Raw genomic sequence first — 12,246 nt, forward strand, 5'->3', positions numbered from 1 at the left:
GGCTGTTTTTTTCAACAGCCTCGAGAAATAACTTCGGAGTTAAATTTCATTAATTTTCCCAATAGTTAGGCAACCACAATAGTTTGCATCAAACTATTTAATGCACATATAATCATATTGATAAATTTTCAGAACATGTTTGGTGACCCACAACCTGCTCTTTAATTTCCACCAAATAGTGCTAGGGGATGGGACGCCCATTTCCACATCCATCCAGGGGCAAGACACATTTATTCCTCTCCCCGCCTGCAAAGCACCAGAATGACAGTTTATAGCTGGGCAGAGATTTGAATGTATAGGTAAGATTGCTCAGAAGCGAGTGTACATACCTCGAGGCTGTCATTGCAGTCTAGTGTAAGCTTTATGATGGGTAACATGCCCAGTTGAAAATCAAGAATGCTCTTACATCTGACAAAATGATCTTCGACGCAAAGTGTAAAAGTAGGAAAACCAACTTTATTAGAATTGATGCATCAACCAGGATCACAGTTTAAAACCAACCCACATTCAAATAAATATTCATACAACATTGCAATTCTTTATGCAGATATTGCACATAATCATTTTGGTTAAGAGTGAGATAAATGGCATGTAACGGGTTTGCTGTATCTTTGTCTTTGAAGCTTAATCCCATTATAAACTATCAACTGTGCATCAGCCATTGGAAAGATGTAAAGCCAGAGGATCCATCTGCCAGCATTAGCTGGTGGATGTTAGAGATCCCACAGCATCTTCCATGAAAGGTAAAGCTATTGCCAGCACCCTGAGCAAAATGCAAATTCCAGCCTAAATTAGCTTTGGTCGAATGTGTTGCCTTAGCCACCTGGTTCGTGAATGACTTGGGTCACAAACTTTCCACAGGTGACCCCACAAGAAAGTAGGAATTATTGGCAACATTGTTCTTGGGAATTGCAGACATTCTAGCAAAAGTAATGTCAATTATATTTTGGTGATAAATATCCATAATCATTATGCTAGAAAAATCTCAGCTTACAGTCAAGATGCATGGAACTTCATCGAGGTATGCAACCATAGCAGATCAAAAATGATATATATATATATATATATATATATATATATATATATATATATATATATATATATTTATTTTTTTTTAATGTAATGTTATTATTCAGACAGACAAGGCATTTGGAAAATTTGGCACCTTTAATTGTTTAACAAGATCATTATTCGTGATGCCAAAGAGAAAGAGTATTCCGTATAAACATACTGTGTAGACCGAAAGAGAAACCATGATTGCAAGCCCAAATATCAGGGACATCAATTATTTTTAATCATTTTAATGAGACCACACCAGCTTAACCACCAAATAAGTTAGCAAGAAAGTGTATGTATGTGCTCAAAAGTGTTTTTAATAGGTAACCCGAGATGTAAGAAGCTCTCAGCTTGCTCACACATATGCGTTTCGACTGTAGCCCTTCATGCTTGATTTCGCAGGACCCCTGCATGCAACAAGAACATCCCAATATGTTACTCCACCATAACCAACGTTATTTTGTTTGAAACAAAGTTTGACTTCCTATTTCAAAGATAAATTAATTCCACTGCACGACAGCAGTTATAAAGTGAACAGAATAGACAAAACTAGCAACTTTTACATCCTATTTTTCATTATTTATCACAATGGCTGACTCTAACTTACTGGAAAGACCAATAATCCAGAATCTATTTTTACTTTGTTCTTTTTTTATACATTGTTGTTGTTGTTGTTGTTACAGGGTCGAATGCTCATGGAAAAACTTGCATAAAGTATGCACACACATGCAGACAGAGAAATTAAACAACAATGGACTTCACATCAGACAAATGCAGCCGGTGACCCTGGGGTAAGTGACGTAACTTCCCGGTGTACTTTGGGTACCAGTGACGCCATCTTGTGATGTTTCTTTTCTCTTCAGTCAGTGTGGCAATCAAGGATAAATACCTCCGCCCTTCCCTCACACGATGCCAATCCACATGGTTTATCCTTACTGTTATATTAGAGGGAATCCTCTAAATGCTGAGTTGAACATCAAGCAATGAAGCAACATGTACCATTTTAAAGGTGTTTGGTATGATTTTGCCAGGGTCAGAAATTGAGCTGCCAATCTCCCAGATTCAGAAAAGATGCTCAAAGCACAATCTTTAGCAAGAAAGCATGGTTTATTTGACAGAATAGGTTGCAAATACAGTAATGTGAATGAGAGGTTTCATCAATAACTAGAAAGTTCATAGAACACCCTCCACCACGCAGTGTTTAAGTATAAAATTAAATTGAAATAAAATAATGATTTTAAAGGTGGTTAAAAAAAAATCCCAGAAGTTTACACCACTATTGATGTAAACAATGAGTACAAGTGTATATAAATTGGTCTTACACACCACCTTATATAACAAGTCCAAGTACTGCAAAACTTGAGGTTTTTGGAAATTGCAAGAAGGCGATTTGTGTTCTCCAGTGTTCAAGTACTTATATAATTCAATTGAAATAAAATGAAGATTTTAAAAGTCAGAAAAAATTGATTCTGGAAGTTTACCGCCATAAGGTAAACTGTGTCCCTGGTTTGTTTGTTTACTTCTACATCATCTTATTTAACATGTTACAATAGTTATTCATGCATTTTATGACTTCCTTAAAAACAGTAAGTTTCCTGTTTGGAATGATTTTCAATTTCGTTTAACTGCCAGACAGGCAGACGGAGGAAAAATTATCTCACTCCTCGATGCGCATGTGCGATCAGGAAAGTTCAGAGCCAAAGTACATTAAAACTGCAGGTTTGTTTTCCGATTCATGTTTTGATTTGTGTTCAAAATTTAACTCATTTGAAATGAAGTTGTTCCTCGATTATAAACTGATGGTTGTTGATGGATGGACAGACAAACAGACAGACAAAAGTGAGCACATGGTTTAACCCCACTTTGTACTTACCATGCTCGATGTAATAATAATTGCATTTATGTAGCGCCCTTCACCTATGGATACAACACACTTCTTCTTGCATATGTCAGCTCAGCCTCCAAGTAGCTATCATTTTGTTTGGGTACAACTTTGCCACTGATGCTGTGCCCTAATACCAATAAACTGGTACTCATTTCACCAACCTCAGAAGGATGACAGGCTGAGTCAACCCCACCTGGTGTTAATTCAGTGGAAACAGGGCTCGAACTTTGGACCCTGAGATCCCAAGCTTGCCACCTTACCCACGAAGCCAACACCAGGCTTGATACAAGATGCTGAGAGAGAAGTGGAGGTGAAAAAACAGCTACACAGAAGGGTGTAAATAAGTCTTCAGGTACTTTTTAAAAGATTCAACCATATTATATTTGTCATTGATATTGGGAGTTTGCTCTAAAGCCTTGAGGCAATTGATTGAAATGAATTGTAGCCTGTCTTTTTGTGTAAATTAGGCACAACAAGCGAAGGAGCTGCTTTAGAACGAAGTGAATAAGATGTTCTCTGCTCTGTAAAACATGATGAAATGTATGCTGGAAGAGAAGATGACAGGTACTTGAACGTTTGAAGAATTATTACCCTTGCCAGAGGAGAGGGTAATTCCATTTGAGTCCACTTGTTTGTTTGAGTGTCTGTCTGTTTGTTTGTCCAGACATAATGTGATAACATCGGACACAAATGCCATCTAGTGGAAGCCAGTAGTACATGTTATCTTTTTTCAACCGAGTACCTCAACTTCTCTCTGACTATTCTCAGAGCCGCCTCTACACCAGTGTGTCTGACAATTCATTTAAGCAGACTGGCAGGGACTGCAAGCAGCCATCTCACTTCAGGACTGCTCTCCTACATCTACCACCCCTGATATTAACTCAGCCTGGGAATTCTTCCACAGAAACCTACTCTCTCATGCATAGATCCATCCCATGTCGTTTTCAGTTAGCCTCCCCTTCTTCCTGCCCATGGTGCACTGAATCCTGTGCAGAGGCATTTGATTTGAAGCAACTTGCTTTCTCTTCCAGGAAGGCAAACCTGACCAAAGGTAATCTCAAATCATTCCAAAAACAAGTGTGTGCTCACGCTCAGGAGAGACAGGAAACATCTATCCAAGGTCAATATTGAACTTTCAAATGTGTCCCTCCTCAAAAACCTGGTAGGGCCTTGTCAAGTCTGTCTCTGGAGTGTGCTCCTTTTCCATCCCTTCCCTCACTTCAAATGGTATCATGGTCGACTCTGCTTGTGAGAAGGCTGAATGCCTCAATACTGTATTTGTTTCAAAATGTTATGTCCCTCTCCCCTTGCTCTCTGTACACACCCAACCCTTCCTGGATTCTCTCCCTTGCACCTGTGAATGTGGAGATGTTTCGGGTAACACTCAACTCTAATTCTGCAACTGGACTGGACAGCATCAGTTCATATGTCCTAAAAACCTACTCTGCTGCTCTTGTACATCCTCTTTCTGCTCTGCTTACCCTATCATTTGCCCTCAGGCATCCTCTATCTGCTTGGCAGCAGCCAACATCAACACATTACATAAACGAGGTGCAAATACTGATGCCTTTCACTGCAGACCTATCAGCTTACTTCCAATCATCAGAAATGTCATGGATTCCGTTATCACAGTTGATATAAATTCCTTCCCTTTTTTTTAATGTCTACATGTCAAATAATTCGGATTCAGATCAGGTCTCTCTGCCTTGGACATGCTGCTTCTACTCGCCCAACAATAGATGGAGGTGCTCAATGTCAGACATGAGATAATGGCCATCTCTCTGGACATATGTCCACCTTTCGATAGTCTTGCACCCCACCTTGCTCTTTAAACTCTCTTCCTATGGCATCCAAGGCCAACTCACTCATGGCTTACTTCCTGTACTCTCGAAGCCAACATGTGACTCTCAACAGAATCCTCTCATCTCCTCTCCCTGTCAAGGCTGGAATGCGCCAAGGCAGTGTTCTGGGCCTTGTCTTGTTCATAATCTTCATCAACAATTTATCTCATTGGATAATCCTCTTTGCTGATGACTCCACCCTCTGCTGTGACATCAGTCATCCTTCAGATCGGCAGGCAGCAGCCTCTTCCCTCTCTTCAGAACTTCCCCTATCCCTTATTTGTCTAAGTGTCCCTCTATTTTGTCCCTCAATCCTGTTGGGTGTTCATATAGCAAGCGGCTTTCTATCACCTGTCAAGCAAGTCGTTCCTTATCAACCGCTTTGCAAGTGGAGCAAGCGATCAAGGGAGGTGCTTGGTAAGCGGTAAGCAAGGTGCTTGCTTTGGGATCGTGCCCACTTATTTTAGCAAAATGGCCACCGTAGCCAGATTCAAAACTATTGTTGGCTATTTCTTCAAATATACTGTCACAGAGGACGATATTGAAACCTGCATTACATACTTTGGTTACTTTTGCCACTGCAGGTGGGCTGAGGTTATGTTTTCACTGCTCTCTGTTTGTCTGTCTGTGAACAGGATATCTCAAAAAGTTGTGGACAATTTGGGTATGTCACAAGGAAGAATTTATTCAAATTTGGTGAAGATCCGAATCCAGATCAAGGTAAGAGAATTTTAAAAAATGATTCTTCACCATTGGGAAAGGGGGAGGGGGGGCAAAAACGATTTATAGCATCTTCTTCTTATTATTATTCTTTCGGCAGCTCCCGTTAGGGGTCGCCACAGTGGATCATCCGTTATGATCCGCATAATCCGATTTATAGCATGATTTCTCAAAATGTTATGGATGGATTCGGACGAAACTTGGTGGACAGAATGGGAGTGTGACATGGACAAATTAATTTGATTTTGGTGAAGATCCAGATCCAGATATAAGAATTGTTTAATTTTCCAACGTGATTGTTCACCATTGAGAGATAGGGCCAAAAACGATAAACAGTATAGCATGATATTTCAAAAGGTTATGGACAAGTAATGACAAAACCTGGTGCATGAGTTGGGTAGATGAAAAGAACAAGCCGATTCGATTTTGGGTCAGGTCTGAATCCAGATCCGGCTCATCAGTGGGATACAAAATGTGAAACTGTTCAGCTGGCAGAGGTATGTGCTCTACCAGTGCCATTCTAGTTCATTCTGCTTTTCACCTAATTCTTTAAAATCTACAAATATGCAAAACCCCTCCACCCCTCTCCCCAAAATGCACAGTGTAATGTCCAAAGATAAGCTCGGCAGGGGGTTTCCCCTTCTGACTCCCAATTTATTAGTTCCCTACTAGTTTCACTGGAAGGATAATGGGGTTGCTGTCTATCTGTCTGTCTGTTTGTCTGTCAATCCCACCTGTGTTTTTTCAGACTTTTTTCTCCCATATCCTTTAAAATATTCAACTAAAATTTGGTACATGGCTTTATTATGATGTTACATAATGAGTTCAGGTTTTAGGGCGTTTGGTCAATTTTTCACAGTTCTGCCATTTTTAGACTTAGAAAATATCACATATTATACACGGGTGAGTGTTCAGCTGCCCTGACTCTACCCCACTGCTTAACCTGGGAATGATCCCAGGTATCTAACCACTATGTATTGTATATGCACATAAGCCATACGCATGTTTTTGCTTCATGTATGTACATTGGATTATTTTAATATGAAATCGGCAAAGCCTATAAACAAACTAAATATGGTGGATTAGAGTTTCTTTTTCTTCATTTTGGTTGTGGTATTACTTCGAGCATGCGTTAAAGCAAACTCATTTTAATCTCTGGTTTGTTATCCTCATTGTCTTTATTGGTTTCTAGTCCACAAAAGACATCAGTATATAAAAATTGTGTTTCCTTCTTTGTCAAATAGATCCAAACACGGTGTGTTAGAGAGTTTCTTCTTCTTCATTTTGGTTCCAGTATCGGCTCGAGTGTGCGTTAAACGCAAACAAATTTTAATCTCCCGAATATTCATTGGGACCGGTAGGGGACATGTATAGCAAAGCAATTCTCATTCTTGTTTTCTTTATTATACTCTTCATATTGTACTCTATAGCTGCTGCTAGCTAACACAATCAATTTGTTTGGGGAAGTTGTCCCAAGAGGATCGAGTAAAACTGAAAACAACAGCCTGGACAGTATTGTTCAAGTACCACGATAGCATTGTTTACATCGGAGACCGTCATGTTGTTAAGCGGTGCCGAGCACTCCGTTTTGTTGGAGTGCTTACTTGAATACTTTAAATCAAATGGGCCGATTGGCGAGTGGTAAAGCACAGATGTAATTTGTTCTGTGCTGAAACTAGGGATGTCTCAATGCCATGTGATACTCTCATTTCTATATACAGACTGCCAAGGATGAAGGAAGTCATTTTGAATGACAAAATCAGATACCAATTCTGATGCAGCCTTTTCAATTAGTTTGCTGAGAAATGGTAAATTTGAGATGGGCCAAAAGTTACTTAATTCTTCCTTGGCCAAACAAGGTTTCATCTAAATTGGAAAAATGACAGAGGATCTGAGTTCCAGGAGAAACACCAGTGGACAAAGCCAAATTTACAATTTGTGAACGTACAGGAAGATCAAGATGTTTCTTGGCATTGTTCAGCATTGGGTCAGAAACAAAAGACGTTGATGCACATTTCCTAATTATTCTCCTCATTTCAATAATTTGCAGAAATAAAGTGAGTGAAACTACAATCTCTGCATAAAGACAATCCACGACAACATAAACTTGAACTTGATTGGGTGATTGGATTATTATCCAAATTTTCCCTGATTTTTTTTTTCCTACTTCACGAGCAAAGTAATATGAAAAGTCATTTGCTAAATCAGATGGATCTCTGTATTCAGGAATAACTTTACTGCCAACATTATGCAATTCATTTACAATCTTTGTTATTGTAATTTGAGAGTTTTTCATCATCATAATCCTTCCTGGCAGCTGAAACAGTCCTGCAAACATTCCGATGGGATTCGATATACTTCCTGAGATCAGCATCTGATTTCATCTTGTGCCATTTAAGAGCATCACCGAGCTCAGTCGAGCTTCCATTACATTATCATCATTCCAGTTGGGTTTGAGACGTACGTTCAGAGCGCCTCTTAGTTGTCGCAGGAGCATGGACATCCAGAACTTTATGGCATGCCTCGTCGTATTGCCGGACAACATAATTTGCATCATAGTCAGTGCTTTCTTGTATGAATCCCATTTTAGTTACGAGATCAATGGAGAACTTGTCATGATCAATTAATGTGTACCTTCGCAGGACAAACACAACTTTTGCAAGTGCTGGTCTTGTTAAGTTCAACACAGTGCACCATGGAGTGATCAGAGAGGTGGATTTCATCAACATGCTGTGATTGTATGAGACATCAACTTCGAGTTGATAAACCTATTATTCGAATCGGCCACCGAGGCAGACCAATGATAGCCTTGACAAAGATTATAGTCTTCCTCAGTTGCAAATACACCAATGATTAATGAGAAATTTATCTTTTGGCTCCAAGGTGGAAAAATAAACAAAAGGTACGACTCATAAAAAGAGACTATTACTTGTAATAAAAATATACTGCTACTACTGATAACAAAACGACTTCGTCTTTCTTTAATGGCCACAATTATTCCCACATTTTTGTGGGGTTGGCCAGAAGAAGTTATTGGCTCAAGTCTTTCACGAACTGGTTGGCCAGGTCTGACATTCGACCAAGTTGTTAGGGCAGGAATTTGTAATTTGTTCATGGTGCCTGCAATAGCTGGCCGACTCTGCGTGAAAGACACCGTAGGATCTTTAACGTCCACCAACTAATGCCTGCAGACGAGACACCAGTTTAACATCTCACCCAAGGGACAGCACACATGTTGATGAATCACCCTGAGTGTGAAACACATGAATGGCAGTTTATAGCTGGGTCAAGATTCAAACCGAGGCTGGACAACTTACAAACGAGTTGGAAAACCTCGAGGCCATCCTGTCATCCTATTGATAAAAAGCGACTGCTACTAAAAATGGAACCGTGCGTCATGAAGCTTCCCTGGATCAGAAGCAACAATCACTCAACCACCCCCCCCCCCCCACTCAGACCCCCATATACCCTGATTGCTTTTTTTTTCAATGCCGTGAACAAACTTTAGTACATCATGGGTGATGAAGGTTGTCGTCAAGTTTCATCGAAAGTGTATGTGTAGTTTCAGAGAAGAGAGCAAATAGCTATTTTGGGGGCTTTAACCCCCCCCCCCACCCATGGACTCCTTCAATGAGTGCAGATTTTGATGTGGTGGATGCACTTTGGTACATCATGGGTGATGAAGGTTGTGGTTGAGTTTCATCAAACTTGTGTGTGTAGTTTCAAAGAAGAGAGCAAATACCTATTTTGGGGAATCAATACCCCCCCCCAACCCCCGACCCCGTACACCCCTTTAATGAGTGCATATTTTGATGCAGTCAATACGCCTTCGTGAGGTATCATATATGAAGCTTATGTTCAAGTTTCATCAAAATCGTGTGTTTGGTTTAAACCATGATGACTGAAGTGCTCACAGACTGACTGACTCACTCACTCACTCACTCACTCACCAACGGACACTGCTCGATCACGTAAGCTCACCGGACTAAAGTCCAGGTGAGTTAATAAAAAGCTACTACTACCACTTCAGACAACACCATGTCTTCATCAGAGGAGGGAGAAAAAAATATTTGATAAAAGAAGTACTGAAGATGGTGGAAAAAGGCTGTGTAAGAAATTATTGGACAGCCAGTTAGTGAAAGAGTTGGGCCAAAAACATTCCCTGGTCGACCACACCAGAAGTTGGGAGTAAATGGATCAAAAAATATTTAGTTGTAAACTAAAACAAATTTAAAGTGGGATTGGTTGAATGAATTGCTGCCAATGATGTGAATTTCCTGGTTCACGTCATACATTACACCATAAAACAGATGTTGGCATCTGGTAAAAAATACTGGAGAATATCAATCTCTTCAATAATACCATACCTTCTGGGTGTAGATTTTCATGTAGTGCACACTCAAACAGAGATAATTTTAAAAGGATTTTCAACGCTTTTAATCAATGTAATTGCAATACTCCACCTACAGATGGCATAAAATCCCTTCCTGGTGGTTTCTTAAAGTGACGAGAGTATCAGAGTTTCAAAGTTAATAATGAAAGTTGCAGAAGCTGAGAATATTCGACATGATGCAACACAACCTACTTAACTCAATTCAAACTGGAAGGCTTGTTGAGCACACCTAAATCTCTTGTGGTGATGCAGTTCAGTACGTACTTGGTTGCAGCTGAGTAGCTGGGCCGGGGAATTCTTGGCATACTGGGTGTGCAGCAGGTGAAGGATGAACTGAGCATCACACCACCAACAAATGCCAGCACACTTGATGCCCATCCAAAGTATAATGCAACTCCATACTCATATCTGCAGTAAATTACAGCACACAAAAACAAAGAATCCCCAAAAATCATGAAAAAGGAAAAACAAAAAAAAATCATTTTGCACATTGAAGTCTCTAGTTTTTACATTGACATTACAAAGGGATTCAAAGAACTGTGACGCAGGAGGAGGCCATTTGGCTTTTCAATCAATCACCAATAAAATCAATCGATTCGTACTGCATATTGACTGCTTATGACATGAACCAAATTTCACTGGAAGGGGGAGGAGAACTCTTGGACAAGAACAGGCACATCACCAGGGTGTTGCTTGTTTTTTTTTCTTGATTGTGCGAGAGATGAAGTCGGTGGTCCATTGGGGAATCAACACTGACAGCATATTCACTTTTTGACGAGACCCTCTCACAGATAGCACAATCACGACACATCAATACAATCACCTATCCATACCTAACCTACCTACCAGTCATGCCAATGTCCATTTATCTCTTCTATACCAATTCTCATTTGTTATTCACAGGCATGTACCCCAGGATAGAATAACATTTCATAAGGACCTTTCTGGATCAAACTGCAAATCTCTTGAAGGTGGCAAGAGGGGACCACCAGGAGAGAATGTTGAAGTCAACGAATTTGTGGAAACTACAAAATCTGCCAGTTGTCATTTTCATAACCTGTGTGATTTTTTTCACTATCCTACAAAAAGGTATGGGACACATTTTTCCTGAAGAATTCCTATGAAGCCTTGTGTTAGTTTGTCGTTATGAGCCCCCACTGGACTTAGTCCTAAGCAGGGGCTGATGTATTTGGTCTCGATTTTCGTGCCAGTGCGTGCATGCATCTGCAACCACATCTCCGACATGTATGGACCGATTTTTAGCTCGCCTGTTCGAAGAACAGAGAGCTATAGCGATACCCCCGGCATGAGCGTCAGCGTGAGTGTGAGCGTGAAAATGTTAAAGTTTTTGGTGCAAGTTATTTTTTCCTTTCTAATGTTTCTATCTACCACTATTTTTTATACGCCCAATATTTTGTATATATATATATATATATATATATATATATATATATATATATATATATATATATATATATATATATATATATATATATATATATATATATATATATATATATATATATATATACCCCGGTTAGTCCAATATATCCAAAATTTCCACTGGTACCCTGCTGACCACCGGTACCGGTGGCGGTCGTTGGTAACCCGGGCCTCGACCGATCCGTTATGGAAATTCGTTTTGTTGTCCGTATAATGATTTGGCATAGGTTTTTACACCGGGTGCCCTTCCTGACGCAACCCTGGTCGCCTTTTACGACACACAGGGATATGGTACACCTATTCTAACCGGGGCATACACTTCCATGCCTCCATGGAAAGGAAGAAGAAGATATATAAATATATATATACACATACATACATATATATCTTCTTCTTCCTCTTCTTCTTCTTCTTCTTCTTCTTCTTCTTTTTTCGGCTCGCTCCCGTTAGGGGTCGCCACAGCGGATCAACCGTCTCCATATATATATATATATATATATATATATATATATATATATATATATATATATATATATATATACATACATACATATATATCTTCTTCTTCTTCTTCTTCTTCTTCTTCTTCTTCTTTCGGCTCGCTCCCGTTAGGGGTCGCCACAGCGGATCAACCGTCTCCATTTCGCTCTATCCTCCACATCTTCCATTGACACTCCAACCACCCGCATGTCCGCCCTCACCGGATCCATGAACCTCTTCTTTGGCCTTCCTCTTCTCCTCCTGCCCGGCGGCTCCATCTTCAACATCCTTCTCCCGATATACTCCGCTTCCCTCCTGAGCACATGTCCAAACCATCTCAGTCTTGCTTCTCTCACTTTGTCTCCAAACTGTCCTACCTGCGCTGTCCCTCAAAAATACTCATTTCTTATCCTATCCATCCTCGTCAC

General features: G+C 40.0%; 1 protein-coding gene and 1 long non-coding RNA gene across 2 annotated transcripts in view; one reads left to right on the forward strand and one right to left on the reverse strand.

Moving 5' to 3' along the window:
- Positions 1-436: 436 nt before the first annotated feature.
- Positions 437-12,246, reverse strand: part of LOC147023307 (claudin-19-like) — a 42,795-nt gene continuing 30,985 nt past the window's right edge. The window contains exons 5-6 of the mRNA XM_085888556.1: positions 10,160-10,303; positions 437-1,463 (exon numbers count right to left, since the gene is read on the reverse strand). Coding sequence (XP_085744682.1) covers positions 1,412-1,463; positions 10,160-10,303 — 196 coding nt within the window. The 3' untranslated portion in view covers positions 437-1,411. The remainder of the gene's footprint in view (positions 1,464-10,159; positions 10,304-12,246) is intronic.
- LOC147023308 (uncharacterized) lies at positions 1,738-8,283 on the forward strand. The gene is made up of 4 exons (XR_015060133.1): positions 1,738-1,847; positions 5,418-5,502; positions 7,820-8,018; positions 8,145-8,283. It is a non-coding gene; the product is annotated as an uncharacterized LOC147023308 (long non-coding RNA).

Source organism: Eptatretus burgeri, chromosome 7, assembly GCF_056783735.1.
Source record: "Eptatretus burgeri isolate ZD-2024b chromosome 7, Ebu_testis_v1, whole genome shotgun sequence".
NCBI classification, from domain to species: domain Eukaryota; kingdom Metazoa; phylum Chordata; class Myxini; order Myxiniformes; family Myxinidae; genus Eptatretus; species Eptatretus burgeri.